General features: G+C 45.2%; 1 protein-coding gene across 6 annotated transcripts in view; it reads right to left on the minus strand.

The window, feature by feature from the left end:
* The window catches only part of LOC145338978 (general transcription factor II-I repeat domain-containing protein 1-like), a 125,350-nt gene that overhangs the window by 81,187 nt on the left and 16,164 nt on the right, over positions 1-27,999 (minus strand). For all 6 annotated transcript variants that reach the window (XR_013885939.1, XM_080183396.1, XM_080183394.1 and 3 more), the window contains exon 6: positions 3,668-3,751. Coding sequence is in view for 5 of the 6 variants with exons in the window: in XM_080183396.1 (XP_080039522.1) it covers positions 3,668-3,751 (84 nt within the window). In the remaining variant the exon portion in view is untranslated. The remainder of the gene's footprint in view (positions 1-3,667; positions 3,752-27,999) is intronic.

The raw sequence follows: 27,999 nt of genomic DNA on the forward strand, positions 1-27,999 counted from the left end.
AACCGTCCTTTCCAATCTCCCTTAAATGAAGATCTAGCCCCCACTTTAGTCAATCTGTACTATTTATCTTAACTACTCCCTTTTGGGATGAGTTCCACATTCTCAGTGCTCTCAGGGTAAAGAAGTTTCCTCAGAATTCCAGTCGGATTTCTTTGCAACTTATCTAACGTTGATGGCCTCTTGGTTTTGCTCTTCCTCACAAGTGGAAACGCTCACTCAGTGTCGACACTACCAAAACCTTTCATCATTTTAAAACCTGTGTTTATTCAGCTCAAGAACTATTCTTAGTGAAGAAATCACAATGGTTATGTACACACTATTGAAATCTGCAAAGCAGACAGCGTGGCCCAATGCCTGGCTATTGACTCGATGGTACGATGTGAATGTTAGTCGTGTTGGAGGCAGTGAGTGACATTTATCTTGACTGCACTGGGTAATCTCTGCAACAATCGGCAATCAGGCCCAATGACATTTTGTAAGACGTGCCTTGTTGGAAGTGTGAGACACTGAGTGTATTTTCATCACAACTCTGCACGATACAATTTAATAAATGGTTCTGATCTCAATTGGGTGGCGTGGAGGGAGGCGCTGGTGGGGGAGGAATTACTGCAATTAAAGAAGGAGGTAAGTTCTGCATAAGTGAAGTGTTTAGAAGTTGCTGTTAGATCTCCCCTAGTATTTGCTTGAGAAATCTGACTGGTCCCTTTAAGGGCACTGCTCCAGCTGAGCAGGTCATTGCCGCTGTATATAAACCGCTGAGGTCAATCAGAGGGCATGCATGACTGTAAAATTGCAGGCTCTGGGTCAATGCTCATCTTTCTTTGTTAAAATTTGCTTTGCAACTCCAAAAAAGACTGCAACTTGGAAGTATTTCATCCAGTTTCTAAGGAATGCGCACATTTTAAACTATCGAATCCATAATACTAAGGGGCAGCGGTCAGGAGCGCCCAGGTTAGGCACAAGACACATTAATATTGAGTATAGCTCTCTTTAACCTGGCCCAATGACATTTCCTAACCCCAGACCTCAAAGAAAGAGGCCTCCCAAGATTGTGTCAGCCTCTTTGGGAAAGATTGTTCAATGCAAGAATTTATACTGAGTTATAGAGATTTCCCTTATGAGAATTTTTTTGAGGAATGGTGACTGTGTAAGCATGAATCAATTACTTTTAATTAATCTGACAGTCGAGATAAAGAAACAACACATGGAGTAACATATAGGTGTAAAGTTGCAGTCATTTAAAGATACATATAGTTATTTTATCCACTACAGGGTTTGGTTTTAATATTATAATTTGTTATTTTCAGAGGTGGTTGGTACATGTCTGTGTCCACATGATATTAACGATCTGGATGTGAACATGAGGGGCACAATGTGAAATTTGCAGGCAACGCAAAGATTGGCCGAGTAGCGGGTAGTGTGGAGGATAGCTATAATCTCCAAACCGATATCAATGGGTTGGTGGAGTGGGCTGTAAAGTGGCTGAGGTCAATCAGAGGGCATGCATGACTATAAAATTGCAGGCTCCAGGTCAATGCTCATCTTTCTTAAAACTTGCTTTGCAACTCCAAATTGCACTTAGGGAGGTCAAACAGTTACAGGGAATACACAATAAATGGGAATATACTAAGAAGGGTAGATGATGTGAGAGGTCTTGGTGTAAAGTATACAGGTCCCTAAAGGCAGCAGTTCACATAGACAAGATTGTAAGGAATGCATATGGAATGCTCTCTTTCACTGGCAGAGTTATAGAATATAAAAGTAAGGATATAATGTTGGAATTGTATAAAACACTGGGCCACAACTGGAGTATTGTATGCAGTTCTGGTCACCTCATTACTGGAAGGACTTAATTGCTCTGGAGGGAGTGCAGTGGAGGTTTACAAGAACGTTGCCAGGGCTATGAGGAGAGATTAGATAGGTTGGGGTTACTTTCCTTGGAATAAAGGAAACTGAGGGGAGACTTGATACTAAATGATGAGGGAAAGGAATAGATGGATAGGACAAAATTGTTTCCCTTGGTAGAGAATTCTATAACCAGGGGCATAGATTCAAGATAAGTGGCAGTAGGTGTAGTGGGGACATGAGGAAGAATGTTTTTTTGCAAAGGATGGTGGGTGTCTGGAATTCACTGAACGAATTGGTGGTGGAGGCAGAGATCCTAAACTCTTTTAAAAAGTAGCTGGATCTGCAGCTTCAGTGATGTAAGCTACAGGACTATGAGCCGGGAGCAGGAAGGTGGAATTGGAAAGGGAGACCTCAGGCTGGCATAGACACAATGGGCTGAATGGCCTCCTTCTGTGCTGTAACGTTTCTATGGTTCTATGACATACACTAGCCACCCTCTAAAATGTCATCTTGTAAACTCCCCATTCCATTAAGAGAATTAAGCAGAGCTTCTATAATTAAACATATTGAATGTCACACAATGTTATATTTACCAAACTTTGCAATGTTGAGTACTTCTCTGAGACATCTCACCTGACACAATTAGCATCAGGAAAAAGACCTATTGGACAGATTTTACAACCTCCCGAAACCGTAAAATGCCGCCCGAGGTCAAAGGACATTTCCACGTTCTGTCCCTCACCCACTTCGATTCCCATGGTGGGCGGGCTGGCTCATATTTACAAAATAATTCATTGTTAGAAATTAATATCATTGGTTTGGGAATTGGGTACGAACAGTTAGCTTTCCCTCATCCATCAACATAGCCGCAGTACTGAGAGCCAGACTTAATAAACCTCAGGGTCTCACTCGAAGCCCAGTGGTTGGTGTGTTTACATCGGTGCTTGACACACCCAATGGGGAAGGAGTGAGTTAAAACTATCCAGAGACTATTTTAAACCAAGCTGACAGTGTGAGATAGCCCAATACAACTGATCTTGTGCCATCCTACTGGGATTCTGCAGCCTAGCTGTATAAATGGCAAAAAGAAATATGCGTGGGATCATTCCAACAGAACAGATTGCTAATTCTATCTTCTTAAAGCTAAAATGTACACATTTCAAATCTAATATGCTATCTGTCCCACTTTTCTTTATCCTTGGTATCAGGTGGGAATTTATGTGACAAGACATATGGGGTGATTTTTAAAATATCTTTTGAAACAAAGCCTTTGCCACAATGAACAGATTGGAATATTTCTAACGTACAGAGTGTTGAACAGGGTATCTGGACTTTGTTCATGTGGACCCTCGTAGCTGACATCCTTGTTTAAAGGGTTTTATTGGAAGTATGAGTAGAAAATGCAGGGCAAAGTGGCCAGCCCTGCCCAGAATGCATCACTCCTCAATCCTATTTCCTGCTTCTATTCACTTCAATGGGACGACCAGGATTGGATTGAAATGGACAACACAATCCTGGCACCATTACTGGCAGCTGGTTAACTCAGATTATAACACCTTCTGTGAATGGAAATAAAGCGTGACTGTATGCAAAAATGGTAGCATTGCAGCTCAGAGCACCCCCCCCCCCCCCCCCCACCCCTCCTCCTGCTAGCCAACAGGTTGTTGCACATTAATGTTCTCAAACAATGCAAAATTACTGAGCTTCTAGTCTGGGACAACATTCAAGAGACTGTTTTATTGGTTTCATTGCTGCTGCGTTATAAGCATTTTACCAAATGCATTGTTAACTCGAGCAGTAGCTGTAAAGAATGACTCACCATATCTGCTGTTGAATAGGATCTGCACGCACTCCCTTAGAATATTGATATCTTCTGTTTCTTTTATATACAAGTTCCATTTTTCTGTGGAATAAGATTGGAAGTAGCGTAAATCTCTCCCCCTCGAGAAACCTTTTGTAAAGTAGTATTTGTCCCAGTTTCCCTTAACTCCCATTTGCAGGGCCCCAATATCTACAGATACTCCCTGTTCCTTTCCAGCAGTAACATGGGGTGTGGACAGAGAGGGCGGCTCCATGTGTCCCAACCCCCTTGCCACTTCTTCCCAAGCATGGAAACAGGGCTCATTACAAGTGAATGCGCTCTTACTGCAGGAGATAAAAGCTTCAGTGCAATGAGTGGCCCTGGAGACTATTGCTTTTGTTTCCTATGGCCACTGCCTGATCCCCATTTGATAATCAGCCATGGTGACAGGACTGAGATAGGGAACACTCAGTGTACAGAAACCTGCACCCCATCATTCTGTGTTGCTGTGTTCAGACGATAAGAGCTTTAACTAAGTGAATCGTGATACTGAACAAAAGGACAAAGACAAGGTCTAAGCCCCTCAACAGATGGAGAGGAAATCACTGTACTTGGAAAGTTACTGAGTCCAATTCCATAAGATGAAAGCATTTACATTTGTATATCACCCTTTACATCCCCAGAATGTACCATAATGCTTTACAGCCAATGAATTGTTTTTGGAAGTGTAATTACTGTTGTGAAGTAGGAACACACAGGAGCACAGCAAGATTCCACAAACCTCAATGAGATAATGACCTGTTTGTGTGATGTTGTTTGAGCAATGAATACGGACCAGGACATTCCTGCTCATTTCTGAATACTGCTGTGGAATCTTTTACATATAAATGAAAGGGCACTTCTGTTTAATATTGTATTGGAATCTCTGGCAGTGCAGCACTCCTGCTGTCCTGCACTGTGGAGTGACATTCCAGATGATAAGTTTGGTCCTGAGAGTGGGGTTTGAATCCAGAGCTTCCTGATTTGATATGATTTGATTTGATTTATTATTGAAACATGTATTAACATATAGTGAAAAGTATTGTTTTTTGCGTGCTATCAAGACAAAACATACCGTTCATAGAGAAGGGAATGAGAGAGTGCAGAATTTAGTGTTACAGTCACAGCTAGGGTGAGGACAAAGATCATATTAATGCAAGGTAAGTTCATTCAAAAGTCTGACAGCAGCAGGGCAGAAGCTGTCCTTGAGTCGGTTGGTACGTGACCTCAGATTTTTGTATCTTTTTCCCGAAGGAAAAAGGTGGAAGAGAGAATGTCCAAGGTGCTTGGGGTCCTTAATTACGTTCACTGCTTTGCTGAGGCAGGGGGAAGTGTAGACAGAGTCAATGGATGGGAGGCTGGTTTGCATGATGGGTTGGGCTACATTCATGATGGGTTGCAGTTCCTTGCAGTCTTGGGCAGAGCAGGAACCATACCAAGCAGTGATACAACCAGAAAGAATGCTTTCTGTAGTGCATCTGTAAAAGTTGCTGAGAGTCGTAGCTAACATACCAAATTTCCTTAGTCTTCTGAGAAATAGAGGTGTTGGTGGGCTTTCTTAACTATAGTGTCAGCATGGGGGGACTAGGACAGGCTGTTGGTGATCTGGACACCTAAAACTTAAAGCTCTCCACCCTTTCTACATCGTCCCCATTGACATAAACAGGGATATGTTCTCCTTTATGTTTCCTGAAGCCAATAACATAAGAAATAGGAGCAGGAGTAGGCCATCTAGCCCTTCGAGCCTGCCCCGCCATTCAGTAACATCATGGCTGATCTGAAGTGGATCAGTTCCACTTCCCCGCTTTCTCCCCATAACCCTTAATTCCTCTGTCTATCAGAAACCTACCTACCCGTGACTTAAATATATTTAGCGAGGTAGCCTCCACCACTTCAACGGGCAGAGAATTGCAGAGATTGAGTGAAGAAGTTCCTCCTCAACTCTGATCTAAACTGCCCCCCCCCCTTATCTTGAGGCTGTGTCCTCTAGCCCTGATATCCTTTCTAAGCGGGAAGAATCTCTCTACCTCTACCCTATCCATCCCCTTCATTATCTTATACGTCTTGATAAGATCCCCCCTCATCCTTCTAAACTCCAACGAGTACAGACCCAGTCTATTTAGTCTCTCTTCATAGGCCAACCCCCTCATCTCCGGTATCAGCCTAGTGAATCTCCTCTGCATTCCCTCCAAGGCCAAAATATCCTTCCGCAAGTGTGGCGACCAAAACTGCAAACAGTTGAGAGATGAGGTCTGGCAGATGAGATTACAATTTAGATGATGAAGTGCGAGAATCAAGATTAGATGAAGAAAGGGATTAGGGTCCAGTTAATAACTCATTGAAAGATAGTGAGGTAGGGGGAAAATCAATTGCTCCCTATTCTTTAGCTTTGGATATAGGCTGTGTCTCTGGCAATATATAAAACTGTAGCTGCTCCTTTGTGCACTTCAGCAGTGATACTTTAGTTATGCAAACACTTAAAATGCAGCAGCACCTCTGTGCTTAAGAACATAAGGACATAAGAAATAGGAGCAGGAGTAGGCCATCCAGCCCTTCGAGCCTGCCCCGCCATTCAATAAGATCATGGCTGATCTGTCGCTGCTCAGTTCCACTTTCCCAATAAATAATAATAATAATAATAACAACAATCTCCTTTGTTTTGTTGACATTGAAAGAGAGACTCCTGGCTCAGTGTATGAGCGTTAGCTCCTAGGAAAACAGCAGACAGCTCACAGCAACTGGAGGTCATGTGTAAGCCCTACTTGCAGGTGCAGTAGGTTGTACAGAGAGCAGCTACTCTTTATATCACAAGCATTGACAAAAAGAATGGAAGAAGTTTCTTCTTAAACTGCTCAACTTTATTTCCACTGGTCTTTTTGTAACCATGCAGTGTGTCTGAATTGGTTTGTGTGTCGAGGAAAATCAATCTTCGCACCTTCAGGGATTCCCTCTGTTATTTTCACACTCCCGTGAACAGCAATTATAACAACAAGTCCTGTCAGCTTCACAAAACTCATGAAGATGAGGAGCTAAGAACTAGTACCAGAGCTGGGTGGGATTCTGCAGCCCCTCTCACCAGCAGGGTTTTCCGCTAACGCCAAAGGCAACCCATTCACCGTGGCGAGTTCCCCGGCAGCACTACCAGTGAGCAACGTGAATAGCCAACACAAAGCATCAAATTCTCCGTCCTCTCTGATAGCTTGGAGAATTCCAGCCAATATTTCCATATACCATCCTTCCCATGATTGCTCTGAATGAGACTGCCAGCCAGGGGGAAGTGTGGGTTCCCTGGTGCCTTGTACCCACTGCATCCCCAGGTCAATAATGTGGAGATATTAGCTTAGGGGTTTTAAAAAACAGGTGGCATGGGCCAGTTGGGCCGAAGGGCTTGCTTCTATGCTGTAAACCTCTATATCTCTATGCCAGTGTTGGACTGGGGTAAGCACAATAAGAAGTCTCATAACACCAGGTTAAAGTCCAACAGGTTTATTTGGTACTAGCTTTCAGAGTCTCGGGCTTCTTCATCACCTGATCCTTCATCACCTTCATCAGGTGATGAAAGAGCCTGAGACTCTGAAAGCTAGTGCTGCCAAATAAACCTATTGGACTTTAACCTGGTGTTGTGAGACTTCTTGCTGTGCTTACCCCAGGTCAATGACAGCCTTATGTAATATTCCTCAGAGAATAGAATTCATCTCATCATCCTGGTCTGTTTAACATCCACGCTAACTGGTTCAGGAGTTATCCCCATTGAAATACTCATTAGGTTCGGAACTATTATCAATAAAAATGGAATATGTTGAAAATATCAGGAGCGCTGGCAGCATCTGTGGAGAGAGAGAAAGAAAGAAAGAGAGAGAGAGAGAGAGAGGGTTAACGTTTCAGATCGAGGACTGTTCTTCAGCAATGAATGAAGGTTTAAAGTGAGGGGTTTGAAAGTGGGAGGAGGAAGAAAAAAGTGGGGGGAAGATCTGGGCTAGGATGGAGGGTGGAGGAGATTAAACTATAGATAATTTCACAGCACAAAAGACCAACCGAATGGTAATGATTGTATTAAAGAATCAAAAGATTTGTCCAGAGTGGGTGTGAATGGTAGAACAATAAACAGCTGTGTGCGAAAGCAAAAATAGGTCAAAAACAAAACGAAGACTTGCATATGCATCAAGGAAATAGAAACAAAGTGGGCTGAGAGAGATCACAGTCTGGAGTTGCTGAACACAATGATGAATGCACAAGATTGCGAAGTATCTAATTGAAAGCTAGGGTTCTGTCCCATTTGACAACTCCCAGAGTCCGGTTAGCGGCTGTTTCAAAGATCTTGTTATGAAAGATTTATTACATGCGCCCTGATCACCTACAACCTGTCCTGCTCCCTCCACACTGCGTTATCATTAAGAAAGCCAATCAATGCCTCTACTTTCGCAGGAGACTAAGGAAATTTGGCATGTCAGCTACGACTCTCACCAACTTTTACAAATGCACCATAGAAAGCACTCTTTCTGGTTGTATCACAGCTTGGTATGGCTCCTGCTCTGCCTAAGACTGCAAGAAACTATGAAAAGCTGTGAATGTAGCCCAATCCATCACGCAAACCAGCCTCCCATCCATTGACTCTGTCTACACTTCCCACTGCCTTGGAAAAGCAGCCAGCAGAATTAAGAATCCCACTCACCCCAGATATTCTCTCTTCCACCTTCTGTCTGGAAAAAGATACAAAAGTCTGAGGTCAGGTACCAACCAAATCAACAACAGCTTCTTCTCTGCTGCCATCAGACTTTTGAATGGACTTATCTTGCATTAAGTTGATCTTTCGCTACACCCTGGCTATGACTGTAACACTATATTCTGCATTCTCTCCTTTCCTTCTCAATGTACAGTATGCTTTGCATGTATAGCGTGCAAGAAACAATATTTTTCATTGTATATGAATACATGTGAGAATAATAAATCAAATCAAAGTGCAGAGAGGAATTAATGAGTGATGCTTTATCTTAACACCAACAAACGCGCAGAGAAATTGTGTTCACGAAGTGAGCAAACATCATTCAACAAATTGACCTAATATCAAAGCAAATGGGGTATGGACTCCTGAAGGTTGTTTCTAACTCAGTCAAATTTAAATCATTGTTTTACCAATGTTAAAGATTAAGCAGCTTGTACAGGGCTCCTGGATAACCATGGACTGACTGATAGCCTGAATGACAATTGTAATAATTCACAATCGCAGTTCTCAAGCAACCCTCGCCTTAAATCCCCTCCCCCACTGCCCTCTCCCCCTGAAACCCCCCCACAACCAGACACTGGAAAAATGGCACCTTGTAAGTTTGGAGTTCTGGTCTGTGTTTTAGGGCACTGTTTATAATCACGGTATACTTGGATATGGAATGTGGGCTGGAAATGTGACTTCATGTTCGCAGCTCTAATAAATTACTTTTGAAACACAGTTGCTGCTGTTTGCACACTGCAGCCACATGCACACAGCAAGGTGACACACACACAGTAATGGAATCAGTGGCCAGTTAACTTTGTTCAGTGATACAGAATGAGCTTGGTCAGGAGACGGGGAAAATGACCATCTCTCCTGGAGAGTACTGTTTAACATCCAGCTGAATGAACATCCAGGGCATGTCTTTAACATTTCATCTCTAACAACACACAACACCAGCAACCATCTTTAACATTTCACCAGCACCCAGCGCCGCCTCAGTGCGGCAGTGAAATGTCCACCTGTACTAGGTGCCCATATCCTGGAGTGGAGCTTCACATCCACCCCAATCCCAGGGGAAAACATCCGACCACACTCCCATCCCACCCCCAGGGGAAAACATCCGACCGCACTCCCATCCCACCCCCAGGGGAAAACATCCGACCGCACTCCCATCCCACCCCCAGGGGAAAACATCCGACCGCACTCCCATCCCACCCCCAGGGGAAAACATCTGACCGCACTCCCATCCCACCCCCAGGGGAAAACATCCGACCGCACTCCCATCCCACCCCCAGGGGAAAACATCCGACCGCACTCCCATCCCACCCCCAGGGGAAAACATCCGACCGCACTCCCATCCCACCCCCAGGGGAAAACATCCGACCGCACTCCCATCCCACCCCCAGGGGAAAACATCCGACCGCACTCCCATCCCACCCCCAGGGGAAAACATCCGACCGCACTCCCATCCCACCCCCAAGGGGCAAACGTCTGACCGCACCCCCACCCCACCCCCAGGGGAAAACATCCGACCGCACTCCCATCCCACCCCCAGGGGAAAACATCCGACCGCACTCCCATCCCACCCCCAGGGGAAAACATCCGACCGCACTCCCATCCCACCCCCAGGGGAAAACATCCGACCGCACTCCCATCCCACCCCCAGGGGAAAACATCCGACCGCACTCCCATCCCACCCCCAAGGGGCAAACGTCTGACCGCACTCCCACCCCACCCCCAGGGAGCAAACGTCTAACCGCATTCCCACCCCACCCCCAGGGACAAACATCCGACCACACTCCCATCCCACCCCCAGGGGCAAACATCCGACCGCAATCCCACCCCACCCCCAGGGGCAAACATCCGACTGCACTACCACCTCACCCCCAAGGGGCAAACATCCGACCGCAATCCCACCCCACCCCCAGGGGCAAACATCCGACCGCACTACCACCCCACCCCCAGGGGCAAACATCCGACCGCACTACCACCCCACCCCCAGGGACAAACATCCGACCGCACTACCACCCCACCCCCAGGGACAAACATCCGACCGCAATCCCACCCCACCCCCAGGGGCAAACATCCGACCGCACTCCCACCCCACCCCCAGGGGCAAACATCCGACCGCACTCCCACCCCACCCCCAGGGACAAACATCCGACCGCAATCCCACCCCACCCCCAGGGGCAAACATCCGACCGCACTACCACCCCACCCCCAGGGGCAAACATCCGACCGCACTACCACCCCACCCCCAGGGGCAAACATCCGACCACACTACCACCCCACCCCCAGGGACAAACATCCGACCACACTACCACCCCACCCCCAAGGGGCAAACATCCGACCACAATCCCACCCCACCCCCAGGGGCAAACATCCGACCGCACTACCACCCCACCCCCAGGGACAAACATCCGACCACACTACCACCCCACCCCCAAGGGGCAAACATCCGACCACAATCCCACCCCACCCCCAGGGGCAAACATCCGACCGCACTACCACCTCACCCCCAAGGGGCAAACATCCGACCGCAATCCCACCCCACCCCCAGGGGCAAACATCCGACCGCACTACCACCCCACCCCCAGGGGCAAACATCCGACCACAATCCCACCCCACCCCCAGGGGCAAACATCCGACCACACTCCCACCCCACCCCCTGGAGCAAACATCCAGCACTGTGTCACATGTGGTGATTAAAAGGCACCTTGACCCTCAGCCACAGAGCTACCTGATTCTCCCGCTTATTCACAGGAGTTATCAGTAAGGTCAGCTGTGGTAAAGCAGCAGACTCCACACTGAACCACATACAGGAGCTTCAACTGGGACCCCCAGCAACAGCAGCAAGACGATAGCAGTTGTGCCTTTCCTGCAGCACACTGCATTACAGGATTCCACATGGACCACTCTTGCACCAAGTGCTGCCACACATGCTCATACGTACACGGTCTTACAGATCTTGCGATCCCATTACAAGGTCATAAAGGCTACACAGTAAACTCAAGTCCATTGGGTAAAAATAAGTTTTAGCTCAAAACTAACACCTATAAGCTTCACGCCAGCAAAAAAAAAATTCAATTCTCCCACAACCTTCTCCTACACCATCTGTACCCACTGTTACCCGGGCAACCTGCTACATTTACCATCTCCCAGACAGACTGTGGACATTTCTTTTTCTATGCTTGAATTAGTGTCAATTGATTGTAGAAGTTGTAGCAAGAAATTATGCTCGATTTCCTTCAGAATCTTCCTTGATAGTTAACTTAATTTGTCATTAAAACCCATCTGGTTCACTAAACATCCTTTAGGGAAGGAAATCTGTCACCCTTATCTGATTTGGCCTACTTGTGACTCCAAATCCACAGCAACATGGTTAACTCTTAACTCATCCCAGGGATGGGCAATAAATGCTGGTCCAGCCTGCAACGTCCCATGAACAAATAAAAATGATATAACGTGATGTTATAAAGTAACCGTCACCAACCTTGTGGCCTCCAGTGCATCACCACTCCATGCCTATGACATCACTCCCATTTTTACAGGACCCCCTTCTATATTTTTAATAAAATTTATATTCGGTTCCGGCTAATTTATAAAATTTTAAAGTCTGAACTAAGACATTATAGTGACTGACTTTGGCTCTGACTCAAACAAAAAGGACTTTCTGGCATTCAGGAAAGCTCATTATTCCTGAAAATACTCTAACAATCCAGTCAGTCCAACTTCCACAGGGAATTGTTCAAAGGCCATTTACGTTTCCTCAGCCAGGCCTGGCTAACGGAGACTGCCGGTCTGCTCAGACCAAGGACGCTGAAACTTATTTTTGAAATCTGTAATGGCTCAAGAATCCAGATTGAGGAATATACAGCCTCTATCAATACCAAAGTGGAGAGGTGGGAGTCACATGAATTCCCTCTTCTTCACAAGCTGGTGGACCCCATTAGTGTCTTGTGGAGCTGCGAACTTCAGTCTGACAACTTCTATACTGAGCAGCAGTTCAGGAAATTGTCTCGGTCCAGTTTGAAAGCCAGGCCTCCATCCACACTGTTTATACTGCAACTTCTGAATTTCTGTACAAATTCTGTACAATATCCAAGGCTAATTTGCCTCTGTGTTCCTATCATAGAAATCATTTCTACTGGAAAACTGGATTATCCAGCATCAGTTTTCAACCTGCTAACCCCTGTGAAGGAATACAGCATTGAACTTTTAATTCTGGACTCAGATGAAACAATAATTCTTTATTTTCTCTGTGGTCTTTGCCCTCCACCTCATTCTTTACTTTGTCCCGCTTTTAGTGTATGAATGCCAAACAAAAAAGGTGGTGGGGGAAGACACTGCAAACCTTCTTCACACCTTTTTAGTGTGCATAAAATAAACTAACCCTCTGAGTTTACCCTATCTCAAGTTTGCCGTGGAGTTAACAATAGAAATTGGATCATATCAAAACTGAGGATTTGGGAATACAAGACACTGCTTATAAAGAGGGAAATCAAAATCTAAAACAGCTGTTTATGGATGAGTTGCAAGAGGAGAATAAACTCCCCCTCCCTCCTGTCCATAAAATATCACTGTACCATCAACACTGGAACTCCCAACATATTCCTTTCCACTTGTTGCTTCTCTTTAAGGCCACCCTTAAACTTCCTGCCTCAGATATTAGTCACAATCAAAACATAATCTTGGTTCAACCTGTGGGGTGGGACCTAGAGAGCTAAGCTCTGATTAATGCAGGATGGTGACTCCATGTTCCAGCGAAACTGTTGCAAACAATTGCACTATACACTTTCTCCACATCCTGTGAACTCGGTCCTGTTACACATCCTCACATCACAATCAGCACGATTTCACAATGTTCCTGAGCCATGGACACAATTTGAAGTGTGTACAAAGCTTCTGGAACAATGGCCGTCCTTTCCCGGGTGAGCCACGCTTCATTATACTATGTACCTTTTTATATAGTCCGTGTTCTCCCTGGTGAGTGCATGCTCAGGATTTAAACTCCGATCTGTGCTGTGGGCTTAGCCAGCAAGGAGTGCAATACTGATCCCAGTGTTTCTGGGAGAAGATAAAGCTACTCCACATCCTGATCAGCAAGCGGGTCAAAACGCTCACAGCACAGGTAACATAACTGCTGCATAGCGGAGCACGTGACAGCAAATGGTTAAATTTGTCAGGGGCTTTTTTAGCTGAAACATTTGGTCACACATTTATATGGAATACAGAATTAGCTGGTTACATTTCCGCTGCTACTGTGTGTATAACTGTGAGTCCCTCACTGACCCGGTGCTGTGTGTATAACTGTGAGTCCCTCACTGACCCGGTGCTGTGTGTATAACTGTGAGTCCCTCACTGACCCGGTGCTGTGTGTATAACTGTGAGTCCCTCACTGACCCGGTGCTGTGTGTATAACTGTGAGTCCCTCACTGACCCGGTGCTGTGTGTATAACTGTGAGTCCCTCACTGACCCGGTGCTGTGTGTATAACTGTGAGTCCCTCACTGACCCGGTGCTGTGTGTATAACTGTGTGTCCCTCACTGACCCGGTGCTGTGTGTATAACTGTGAGTCCCTCACTGACCCGGTGCTGTGTGTATAACTGTGAGTCCCTCACTGACCCGGTGCTGTGTGTATAACTGTGAGTCCCTCACTGACCCGGTGCTGTGTGTCTAACTGTGAGTCCCTCACTGACCCGGTGCTGTGTGTCTAACTGTGAGTCCCTCACTGACCCGGTGCTGTGTGTCTAACTGTGAGTCCCTCACTGACCCGGTGCTGTGTGTATAACTGTGTGTCCCTCACTGACCCGGTGCTGTGTGTATAACTGTGAGTCCCTCACTGACCCGGTACTGTGTGTATAACTGTGAGTCCCTCACTGACCCGGTGCTGTGTGTATAACTGTGAGTCCCTCACTGACCCGGTGCTGTGTGTATAACTGTGTGTCCCTCACTGACCCGGTGCTGTGTGTATAACTGTGAGTCCCTCACTGACCCAGTGCTGTGTGTATAACTGTAGGTCCCTCACTGACCCGGTGCTGTGTGTCTAACTGTGAGTCCCTCACTGACCCAGTGCTGTGTGTCTAACTGTGAGTCCCTCACTGACCCGGTGCTGTGTGTATAACTGTGAGTCCCTCACTGACCCGGTGCTGTGTGTATAACTGTGAGTCCCTCACTGACCCGGTGCTGTGTGTATAACTGTGAGTCCCTCACTGACCCGGTGCTGTGTGTATAACTGTGAGTCCCTCACTGACCCGGTGCTGTGTGTATAACTGTGAGTCCCTCACTGACCCAGTGCTGTGTGTATAACTGTGAGTCCCTCACTGACCCGGTGCTGTGTGTATAACTGTGAGTCCCTCACTGACCCAGTGCTGTGTGTATAACTGTGAGTCCCTCACTGACCCGGTGCTGTGTGTCACTGTAAAAAAAGTCTAAGTGTCACAAAAGTGTGAAAACTGGAGAGTTTCATTCTGTTTTTTTTCAGCGAGCTGCCACATGCAATTTTCCCACACTCTGTCAATATTTCTGGGAGTTGGGTGCTTCAGGCTGGTTTGAGGGTTGGGAAAAGCTTACGTTCACCAGGGAAGCTGGTTCTGCAGAGTGATACACATGTGCCCTGATCTCCCATACAAAATACATGGGCTACCCATCAACCCCACCCGCCATACCAATCACTAACCCCCGCACCTCCACAGATCCCTGATTACCAACTCCCCCACAGACCCTCCCACAGATGCCCCGCCCTGCCTAATGACCATAGTACCCCCATAGATCGCAGTCTCCTGATCACCACCCCCCTTACCCTCCATTTGCCAGCCCCGAACCCCCCACCAGCTCTCACCTTCACCTCCTGATGCAGAGTTTCCCCTTCCCACCCGTCCTCTGACCTCCTCCCTGCCTGTCTCCACCCCCTCAGGCCCTACCACCTTAGCACTGCCTGGTGGGCAGTGCCAGGCTGGCACTGCTCCCCTAGCTCCCAACGACCCAGGGGCCCTCAATGGACCCCAGTCCCATCAGCGAGGCCATCACGTCTGGTCCCTGTCAGTGGGGATGATCAGTGATCGTCGCCGGGGAGGGCCTCTGCCAGCAAGGCAGGAAAGCTAAGTGAGCCTGGACTATTGCGTCCGGGGCTTGCTAAACAGATTTAAATAAGCCTATGAATGTTTAAATCAGCCTCACGCCTGCTGATCACATCACAACTAATGGCCTGGGAAGATGGGGGATGCCAGGCGCGAGTCGGACTGTTTGTCTGCCACTGAAATTTCCGCCTGGCTACGTTACTTGACCAATGCAACGGGGTGGGAAAATCAGGCCCAGACGTTTTATTCACCTCACATTACTTGTATATATCCTTCTTATAGACCAGTTAGTGATGGGAAATAAAAAAGTTTGGTCAATTCACCAGCCTCATTTTCTAACTCATGCACAGTTATGCAAACCTTTCTGGTAAACAGCGCACAATTCTATAACAGGTCACAGCGCTAATGTGACCAACCTTAATGAGCAGTCACCAGTTAGGCTCTTGATAGCAAGTATATCACTACATAATCCATCTCAATAGCCCAGTGAGACCATAATACCAATCCCATCAGGAGAAGGTTTGAGTTAGTTTTTAGATTGAGGTCACAAGATTTTCTGACCAGTAACTAACAGGTATTTAATCAAATCAGCAATGGCAGATTGGCACAGCTCAGCCGTGTAGCAGAGAATTTTGTTGACACAATTTTATCTGTGTGTGGGGGTCCAGAAGGAAGCTCAGGAATAGGTTTATGAGGAGCAGGTTAAATACTGTGTGTTGTGGAGTTTGATGTTACTGCATTTCAGGAGCCCACTGGTACAGTTGGACACTATCTTCTGTGTGAAGCTTAAGGATCAAAAAGGCTGTGAGGGAGTGAGGGGGAAAGCTCAGGTTTATATAGAATATAAACTGATGCTGTAGAGCTGAAGGAAGAGCAGTGGCAAGAGCTTTCTGACTTGCAGTTTTCCAGGATTTCCTAGGGAAATTATGGTGGTGATCCCCCTGCAGCAGGGAGTCAGGAAAAGATCTCCCTCTGTTGTCGACTAGGATTTGGGCTGCAATTAAATCGTCAAATCCACTTGCGCAATTTCAGGATTTGACAGAAAGCTGCACCCTCAGATAACTCTGAACCCGGCCGTCTGTGTGACACAGCCACACATTACAATAACTGCTAACCCCACTCCGGGAACCTCATTAACCTCCTGCTGGATCGTAAAACAGTCCCAGGACCATCACCCTGTACTGTTCCTCTCAATAAAGGTCCCATGGGGACCCTGCCTGCACGGTGACCACTGTGTCGTGAACACCTCCCCCTCTACACTCCCAATGGAACATGCAAACGTGTTAACTGCTTTATCCTGCGCTATAGAAAAAATAAGCCATTTTGAAAGGGGGTGAATGTTGAGAGATGAAGCTGAGTTCATCAATTAACCCTGTTGTATTTTTACCTGGAAATGAGGGTTAGCATGGAGGTGGAGATAGCCACAGCATACTGGAAATCTGAGACTAGGCTGGTGGCCAGTTCACTGATGTCCCCATTTCCACTTTGTGGGATGTGACAGAGCATCTTCTCACCTCTGAAAATGTGTTTCCTTTATTTAAGTGACAAACTCCATCCTTCAATTATTGCTTCCCCCACCTCCCATAGAGTTTGGTCAAATCTAGATTGAGATCCAAGCTGACTGTTCATTATTCTATTTCTCCTTTCTAGATGTTCTCCAATTCTCCCCTTCAGTAAGGGTTCCATATTTCCCTATCATTGATATCGAGCTGACTACTCTCCAATTCCCTGGATGTGTTCTTAAATAAAAGCAATCTGTCAGTCCTCTGCCATCACACCTTGTATAAATGAGTTATTAAAGCTGCTCTTTTTCCATAGATTCTTTTAATGAATGCAATCTATCTGGACCAGGGGCTCTATCCTCTGAGTTTGTTTAGTTTATTCAATACATCCCTTTTCACATTTTAAAATCACTTACTGTTCATCTCATTATTCTGCGCAACGTCTACTTGTCCATTCTCCCTGCTCAATGGCAAAACAAAATCATTATTTAATATTTCTGTCATCTCTCTATTGTTACCGGTGTTATTATCCTGTTTCATGGGCCTATTCCCATCACAGCTTAACTTTATTACTGACATGGCAGTAAACCTTTTGCTATGTTGTTTATGTTTTTTGATTATTTAATTTTGTAGTTCCTCTTTGGCTTTCTCCTAACTTCGTTTTATTTCTTTTTTCTCCACATGCCTCCTGTCTATGTACCTAATGAATGCCTCTTTCCTAAGTGAATCATCCATGGAGTCCCACTAGTGTTCATTTTTTGCTCTCCTTTTAGCAGAATTATTTGTCTGGCACTCTGTTGAACACTTTATTTTGAATAATTGTTGATGTATATCATACTTGCTCATTTTATTTTCCCAAGTTCTACTCCCAGCCCGTCCAGATTAGCTCTTCTCCAAACCCTTAACTTGATTTCCCTCGCACTAATGCCTTTCACTATCATCATCTCAGAGCTTATTTTATTGGGGTCACTATTGCCTAAATGTTCCCCTACTTTAAGTTCTCTTATCTGTCCTGCTTCATTCCCCATCACTAGATCTAAGAGTGAATATCCTTTTGTTGAACTTTTTATGTACTGGGTTAGAAAGTATTCCCGTATATCCATTTCCCTCTTTATCTTTTCCAAGTATGCTATTCCGGAAATGTTTACTTCTAGCCCTGCATTTTTTTTTACAGTAGTGCCTCTATAATTCCCATAATGTCTGCTTTCTCCTGACTTTTGATTGTCTCCAAATCCCCCATTTTATCGTGGACACAATATGCCTTTGCTGTACGGACATTTGAAATCATTTTTAATAGGATTTCCTCTCCCTTTATGTTCAATTAGACTCCAGTTTTATATCTCTATTTATTCCCTTGCCAACAATGTTCTCCTTTACTTTATTCTTTGACATGTTCTTCTGACCTGTTCTGTTTTGCTTACAGTTCTTGTAGATCCCTGCTCCACTTACTCATTTCAAAGCCTTTGCCACTTCCCTATTTCCCTTTTCTGTTTGGATACAGGTCCCATCCTGGGTCAGATGGAATCCCCACCCTATCCCTTCCTGTTCCAGAACTGGTGTCTGTATCCTATGAAAAAGAACCTTTCTTCCCTGCACCAGCTGTTTGCTACATGTTAATTCTCCTGATCTCCCCGCTCTCCTAGCCAGTTTACACATTCCTTGGACAATAATCCAGAGATTATTGAGCCTGTTTTTCCACTTCCAGCCTAACTCTTGACGCTCTGAAGAATAGGGCATTCTCCCTGTTCCTGTTGAAGTTAGGCTGTATAGGGCATTGGTGAGGCCGCAGCTGGAGTACTGTGTGCAGTTTTGGTCGCCGCACTTACGCAAGCATATTTTGGCCTTGGAGGGAATGCAGAGGAGGTTTACTAGGCTGATACCAGAGTTGAGGGGGTTGAGCTATGAGGAGAGGCTGAATAAACTAGGCTTGTACTTGTTAGAGTTTAGAAGAATGAGGGGAGATCTCATTGAGACGTATAAGATGATGAATGGGATGGATAGGATAGAGGTGGAGAGACTCTTCCCGCTCAGAAAGGACAGCAGGACTAGGGGACACAGCCTCAAGATAAAGGGGGGGCGGTTTAGAATGGAGTTGAGGAGGAACTTCTTCACTCAAAGGGTGGTGAATCTCTGGAATTCTCTGCCCGTTGAAGTGGTGGAGGCTGCCTCGCTATATATTTTTAAGACGTGGGTTGATGGCTTTTTGATAAGCGAGGGGATTAAGGGTTATGGGGAGAGGACGGGAATGTGGAACTGAGCCACGACAGATCAACCATGATCTTATTGAATGGCGGGGCAGGCTTGAAGGACTAGATGGCCTACTCCTGCTCCTATTTCTTATGTTCTTATGTTATGTTCTTATTTATTCCAAAATGGAACGTGACAACTGAATTGACTCCCCTGTCATTCCGAGTGCATCTCCACCTGTTGTGAGATATTCCTTACATCACTGACTAACTCCAATATTCTTTTTGCCTCATTTATTGTTCCAAACAGACACAGATCAGAAAATGCTCCTGAGGTCATTTCGCCTCTCAAAATCTGCTCCTATTTTTCCTCATGAACCACGGAGCCTAATCTCTTTTCAAAAGTATTTCATTGACTATGAAGCACTTTGGGACATCTTGAAGTTGTAACATATAAATCTTTTCTTTAGAGGTCACGCTACATACGTCAATGTATACTGTTGCGTATTTTACAGATTTACTGTAGCTATTTGTTTTTTATTCATTCATGAGACATGGGTGTCGCTGGCTGGGCCAGCATTTATTGCCCAACCCTCAATCCCTTAAGGTTCCTCTTGAATTCTGATATTAGATTTCATCACGATGTACGTCACTGTGTATATGTAGAGACAGACTCACACTGTGAATATATATATTTGTATATTGTCCTCTTAATTGTTAACCCAAGGCTGAGATGGGTCTAAGATGGGCTCCAATGGATCATACACCAAGGAGATGACTTTGATTTTCAATTCTGCACAGCTTTAAAAGTGCTATAATCCAGGAAGAGTCCATTTGATAGAAACATCTTTCACCTGTGGCTCATTCAACCAGAAAACGGGAGACCCAGTCCAAGGAAATGACAAGCATTAATAATGCAATCTCAAGAGTTTGAAGGTCAATGGGATAGTTAAGCCTCCAGCCTGGGAGATCGAGAGAAAGGCTAGACCATGAGAAGGGTCAACGTGGGCTAAACTGGGCCAAAATCAAAGCAGGAACTTGTGACAGACTTGGTAAATACTCTCGTACCATTCCTGTTTGGTTAACAGACATGGTGGCTTCTACGTGTCTGATTGGTATAATCTGTATCAATAAAGCAAGTTGGTTAATTCAGAATTCAGACCCAATTCAAAGTGTTAATCACACTGACTATCAGTGTGTTTCAATGTGCAGATCGAATAATCCCCTCCCACCCAACCTGGGGCTGGGGGGCATTAGAAGCAGAAGCAATGAGATCGCTGCAGGGACAGAAACACATACGGCTGGCACTTCCATTGTGTAGGATACATTAAAGTCTTACAGGAAGTGTAGGTGCAAGAGAGGTGCAAAAGAGAATGGCATGTTCAAGCATTCTAAAATTACATCAGAATAACAGCAATGAGCAGGGAGGGATACTCATCCCATTGCTACAGCAGTGGGGTGGTTATGACACTGGGCTAGTATTTTACAGATGGCAAGTTTAAATCCCATCATGGCAAATTATGGAACCAAATTGAACTCAATAACTGGTCACATCTGAGCTCGAGCAAATAAATAATGGTCAAAGCACATTAAAAACTCATCAGATTCTCTGGAGACAGTACTCTGTCACCCCCAACTCAAGTCCCACGCTACACAACACACAAGCGTAACCCGAACATAAGTCCTGGTGAGCACCAATCAAATAGAGATTGATTTACGAAATCAGCTTTGGACTTTGTAGATTTCTCAGAGCTGGACATGGGAACCACAAGAGGTCAGTATAGAACAATTCACCATTGTTGTTATTTAAAGACAGATTACATCCCTTCATCCAGTTTGTGATTCTCTTAGCTCAACTCTCATCTTCATATACCACATTTCCCCAAGTTCCAGTTAGAATCATAGAATCCCTAAAATGCAGGAGTCCACCCAGACCCTATCCCTGTAACCCCACATATTTACCCCGCTAATTTACACATCTTAGGACACCAAGTAATCAACCTAACCAGAACGTCTGTAGGAGGAAACTGGAGCACCCAGAAGAAACCCACGCAGACATGGGGAGAACGTGCAAACTCCACACAGTAACCCAAACCAGGAATCGAACCGGGTCCCTGACACTGTGAGACAGCAGTGCTAACCACCATGCTGCCAATATCTTAAGTTTTTTTTTACGTGGAATCTCGTCAGATGTTCTTTGAAAATCTGTCTAAATCTCATCCATTGTATTTCTTCAATGAATTCTGTGTAATTCATCAAGTCTGCTCTTCTCTCTGGTCATGTTGCTACACATTCTCTCGCTACTGCTTCACGCAGACTCTGACTAAAGAGTTGAAGATCTTTTGATCTTCAGGATTGTACATCCCTGATAGTGCAGGGTATTCCCGATGTCTCACTGTTTTGGGATGTTGTCTCTGCAGTCACTGTTGACAGTATGCATTTGGCTTTATCGCTACTCCCACATGAGGGCTTTGCAGTCTCTGATGCCAGTCGTGAAGCAAATGAGAGACTAGGCAATGTTTCCCTGGCTCCTATCAAGAGGAACTCCTTTGGGTCACTGAACAGCTTGTCTGTGGATGTGTGGACCATAGTGGTGGCTATGGGAGATACAGTCTGTAGGAGCAGGAAAGTAGGTAAGTAGTTGCCCCTTTATTTGAGCCACATTTCCTGCTGCCTGTCTGGAAGGGAGGACGTTGAGGTCATTGATCTGCTTTGTCTGTTTTCCTCGGTGAAGTTTATGACAGGGAGGGCAATACCAGCAATCAGATTGCCCACTTTAGCACGTTTCAGCTCCCAGTTAATTCAGGTTTCTCCAAGTGTTTAATAACTATCATGGATTCAAGTAGTTGAACCAACAAATTAGAATTAACAGACATATAATTCCCTGGTTTATCCTGCTCAACATTTTAGAAGGGGACCATCTTTGCCATTCTCAAAATCAATTAGCAACAGAATTCTGGAAAAGTCAAACTCTCTGCTTTTTCTTTTTCAACTTTCCCTTTTCATCCCAGGGAATTAATCACTGGCTCCCAATCTACCTGGAGTTTAAGTAGCTTCTGCAAAGCCAGCTCTCTTCGAATAGAACATAAGAACATAAGAAACAGGAGCAGGAGTAGGCCATCTAGCCCCTCGAGCCTGACCCGCCATTCAATAAGATCATGGCTGATCTGAAGTGGCTCAGTTCCACTTTGCCACTTTCTCCCCAGAACCCTTAATCCCCTTGCCTACCAAAAGCCTATCTACCCGCGTCTTAAATATATTTAGCGAGGTAGCCTCCACCACTTCAACGGGCAGAGAATTCCAGAGATTCACCACCCTTTGAGTGAAGAAGTTCCTCCTCAACTCCGTTCTAAACTGCCCCCCCCTTATCTTGATGCTGTACCCTCTAGTCCTGCTGTCCTTTCTGAGTGGGAAGAACCTCTCCACCTCTACCCTATCCATCCCTTTCATTATCTTATACGTCTCAATGAGATCTCCCCTCATCCTTCTAAACTCTAACGAGTACAAGCCCAGTCTATTCAGCCTCTCCTCATAGCTCAACCCCCTCAACTCCAGTATCAGCCAAGTGAACCTCCTCTGCACTCCCTCCAAGGCCAAAATATCCTTGCGCAAGTGCGGCGACCAGAACTGCACACAGTACTCCAGCTGCGGCCTCACCAGTGCCCTGTACAGTTACAGCAAGACCTCCCTACTTTTATATTCAATCCCCCTCGCGATGAAGGCCAGCATCCCATTTGCCTTCCTGACCACCTGCTGCACCTGCAGGCTGGGTTTTTGCGACTCATGCACAAGGACCCCCAGGTCCCTCTGCACCGTAGCATGCTGCAGTTTTTCGCCCTGTAAGTAATAGTCCTTCCTACCATTATTCCTACCAAAGTGGATAACCTCACACTTGCTAACGTTGTATTCCATCTTCCAGGTCCTCGCCCACTCGCTCAGCCTATCTAGATTCCTCTGCAGACTTTCCACACCCTCCGCACAATTTGCCATTCCACTTACCTTTGTGTCATCAGCAAATTTCGACACCTTACACTTGGTTCCCTCCTCCAGATCATCTATATAAATGGTAAATAGCTGAGGCCCCAGCACCGATCCCTGGGGCACTCCACTAGTCACCAACCGCTAATCCAAATAGCACCCATTGACACCCACTCTCTGCATCCTATTTGACAGCCAATCCCCTATCCACGCTAACACCCTACCCCCAACTCCATGCCCCCTAACCTTCTGTAACAACCTTTTGTGCGGCACCTTATCAAACGTCTTCTGAAAATCGAGAAACACCACATCCACCGGTTCCCCTCTATCCACCGCACTAGATACATCCTCATAGAATTCCAATAAATTCATCAGACACGACTTCTCCTTAACGAAACCGTGCTGCGTCTGCTCTATCAATATAGTGATCATAGCTGACTATTGTACGCTGACTTGTCATAGAATCCATGTCCAGCTCCCAGTGCAGGAAGTTACAAAGTCTGGGAAGCCATTGCTCATGAATTCCAGGATTCCTGAGGGATCGGAAATGACTGAAGTGCAGGGGGGTAACCAGTTACAGTAAAATCTCTAAGACGACACTTATTATGTTGTCTGAATAGATTCACGCACATATGGTGGAGCTAATATTTTATACTAATAACTTAGACCTGGCTGTACAGGACACAATTTCAACACTGAATATGATGCAACATTTTGACTGCTATCCTCCTTATAGTTCACAATACTTCCATGTCCAAATGCAACAACATCTGGACAGTATCCAGACTTGGACTAACAAGTGGCAAGTAACATTCATGCCACGTGGGCCAGGCAGTGACCATCTCCAACAAGAGATGATGTAGTCATCATTCATTGACAGTCAATGGTATTCCCATCGTCAAACACCCCCCCCGAATATCAACATCATGGAAGGTTATCATTGACCAGAAACTGAACTGAACCAGCCATATAAACACAATGGTTACAATAACTGGTCAAGGCCAGGAATCCTGCAGTGAGTAACTCACATCCTGACTCCCCAAAGCCTGTCCACCATCTACAAGGCACAAGTCAGGAACGTGATGAAATCTGCTCCACTTGCCTGGATGAGTGCAGCTCCAACAACAACCAAGAAACCTGACACCATCTAGGACACTGCAGCCTACTTGATAGGCCGCCATTCACAAACATTCAATCCCTCCACCACCAACACACAGTGGCAGCGGTGTGTATCACCTACAAGATTCACTGCACCTTCTAAATTCACAACCACTACCACTTAGAGGGACAAAAGCAGCAGATACATGGGTTCATCACCACTTGCAAATTCCCCTCCAAGAATTGGAACTATATCATTATTTCTTCACAGTCACCAGGTCAAAATGCTGGAACTCCCTTCCTAACACCACTGTGGGGATACCTATCCCTCAGTGATCATAGTGGTTCAGGAAGGCAGCTCACAACCACCTTCTCAAGAGCAATTGGGGATGGCCAATAAATGCTGACCCAGCCTGCAATGCCCACCTCCCACAAATTAATTTTTAGAAATTGACTTCATGGTATATTGATAGGCTGCTGGAACGGGCAGGCACATAGTAGATGAAATTTAATGTAGAGGAATGTGAAGTGATAGGTTTCGGTCAGAAGAACAAAAGATGGCATAAAATAAAGGGTACAACTCTGAAGGGAATGCAAGAGCAGAGGGGATCGGGTAAATAATAAAGCTTTGAACGTGGCAGGACAGGTTGAGAAAACAGTTAACAAAATATACCGAAAGCTGGGCTTTATGCAAAAGGGCTATCAAGGAAAACAAGTTATGAACCTTCTTAAACACCGGTTCAGCCTCGATGGAAGGATGTGAAGGTTTGAGCAAGGTCAAGAAATGATTTACGGTAGCATTGAGGATGATAGGCTTCAGTTATGTGCACAGATTGATGGACCTGAGGCTGTTCTCCCCTGGAGAGGAGAAGATTGAGAGGAGATCTGTCAGATCTATTCAAATTCACGAGGCGTCTGGAGAGAGTGTGTACCTTTAAGAAATGTTTTATTTTAGAATCATGGTCTATGCAGCTCTTACAGTCAGTGTTTCCCAGCTCACAGCCTTAACTGATGTCATTATGGCACCAGTTTGTCTGGAGGAGTCTTTTTATTGCTGCTTAAGCGGGGGTGGGGGGGGTTGTTTATTTTTACTGGGATGTTAATGACTCTGCATTGTAGGTAGGTCAGATGATTGGATTTTTTTTTAGTTTTCAGTTTGGAGTTGCAGTTTGAATTGAGTTTTAGAAGGGACAGCAGGCTGAAAAGAAATCTCTCTCTCTCTCCCTGATTTTGGAAATTCTGTCTTACTGAAGGAGTGGTGCTGGAATTGGGTTGGTAGATTGCCTAGAATCCCTGCTGATTTGGGAAGATGTTCTGACTTCAAACTGTTCTGAATCTATCCAGAGAACTGCAGGCTTCATCCAAAGGACTCAACTTCAGTATCATGTGAGAAATAGTCTATGCTGTATTAAACCTGCTTGAAGGGTCCTATATATGGGATTGGTTGGATTGGGACAGCTCCTATATTTGTTAAAGGTTATACATTATCGTGGTTGTTTTGGTGTTGTTTGTAATCGTAAGAATATTGGCAATAAATTCTAACAATTACAAACAACACCAAAACAATGTTTTGGCAATAAATATGTTTTAGCAATAAATTCTAACAATGTTAATGACATTCTTAAAAAAAACTTTGTTTGATAAAAGCTCCCTGGTGGGTCATATGAATCATACCTGAAGTGAAGCCTATCAGGCTTATCCCTAGCCAAATTCAAGATGCAAAATTTATGATCCAGGCGGGCCCCATAAAACATGTGCAGTTTCATCAGGTGAGCCACTCACCTGATGAAGGAACAGTGCTCTGAAAGCTCGTGCTACCAAATAAACCTGTTGGACTTTAACCTGATGTTGTGAGGCTTCTCACAATAAAACATACAATATCGTTAGCTTTATTACTCAGGGTATTGAGTATAAGAATAAGGAGGTCATGTTGAACTTGTATAAGACACTTGTTGGGTGTCATCTGGAGACTGCATCCAGTTCTGATTACCCTACTTGAGGGAGGATGTGAAGGCATGGGAACAAGTACAGAGGAGGTTCACAGAAATGATTCAGGGACAAGGAACTGAAGGTATGAGGGTAGATTGGAGAGGTTGGGACTGTTTTCCTTGGAGGAAAGGAGGCTGAGAGGAGACCCGATCAAGATAAACAAGACCCTGAAGGTTATAGACAGGGTAAATAGGGAGAAACTGATCTCTCGAGAGAGTACACCAACAACTAGAGGGCACAGATTCCAAATAATTGGCAAAGGAGTAAAAATGACGTGAGGAATTGTTGTTACGCCCAGAGGGTGGTTGGAGTCTGAAATGAACTTCCTGAGAGGGAGGCAGGTTCAGTCGAGGTATTCAAAAGGGAATTGGATTGTTATCTGAAAAGGGAGAACGTGCAAGGTTAAGGGGATAAGGCAGGAGAGTGGGACTAGCTAGAATGCTGTTTCAGAGAGCTACGGCAGATTCAATGGGCCGAATAGTCTCCTAATGCACCATAAAGATTCTATAATTTACTTACATGCTGAGTATAAAGTGCACCGGCAACATATGCTTCAGATTATTTATACTTTAAAACAAAATGGGATCAAATTAACTAATCAAACATCAAATGAACAGCAGGTGGGGGGGGGGGGGTGGGGTGAGGGGGAGGTTGGGGGTTCCTGCAATCTGTTACAATAAAGTTACTGTAGTCAGAGCTGGGAGCTGTGGTGATGGAAATTGATGTGACAAGGTGGAGTGGGGGAGGGGTGGAGATTGGTCCCAGGAGGCTTGAGTGTGAGTTTATCATTTAAATGGAGACACTTGACTACATCTATTTATAATTCATCTAGATAAATGTATGCATAGCATACTTGATAAATATCTGCCTAAGCAGGAATTAAGAAGCACTTTGTCCACAGAGTCATTTTACTCACAGGAGATGACTGTAGCTGGGACAAGTGCTTTGTAACAAAAAGGGGGGAGAAAAAGTTTATTTATTAGTGTCACAAGTAGCTTACATTAACACTGCAATGAAGTTACTGTGAAATTCCCCTAGTCTCCACACTCTGAGGTCCTTTCAGGTCAATGCCCCTAACCAACATGTCTTTCAGACTGTGGGAGGAAGCACCTCGAGGAAACGCACGCAGAAATGGGGAAAAGATACACACTCCACACAGACAGTGACCCAAGCTGGGAATTGAACCTGGGTCCCTGGCGCTGTGAGGCAGGAGTGCTAACTATTGTGCCACTGGGAAATTCTGTCACGAATGAACAAAAACTACCAATAGATTGTTTTACATAAAGCTTTTATAATACTGGTGCCTTAACACACCCTCTCCGTACCCTTCAGCATCTTGTCTGTGTGTATACCAGGTACAAACACCTCGAGTTTTTCAGACTGTATTCTTTCTGGTTGCTGCTGCACTGAACTTCACTGCAGCACGTTTACAACAGGGGAAGGTTCATAGATTATTCCAGAAGGTCATTCAGATACCCTCCATGTAAATACACTTTGTACATCGCACAGGTTCAGGTAAAAATAGTGCTGTACAGCAAGGTGTTGTTATCAGATAGGACCTCAGCATTTTCTGGAGAGCATTTCTGACGTATATTTTGTAAAGAACTCTGGATAAGCCACTAATGAGATTTATAAACCAACTGTCAATTAATATTGGTTTAATTTTTGAAAAAAGTAACTACTCATGAGTTATAATCAGAGTTTCTCTCTTTATTGATGAGAGGGTGAGGTTGGCGCATCATTATAGAGTTCTGAAGTGCAGAAGGAGGCC

This window comes from Carcharhinus amblyrhynchos, unplaced genomic scaffold, assembly GCF_965287045.1.
Source record: "Carcharhinus amblyrhynchos unplaced genomic scaffold, sCarAmb.v2.hapA chromosome_276, whole genome shotgun sequence".
Classification (NCBI taxonomy): Eukaryota; Metazoa; Chordata; class Chondrichthyes; order Carcharhiniformes; family Carcharhinidae; genus Carcharhinus; species Carcharhinus amblyrhynchos.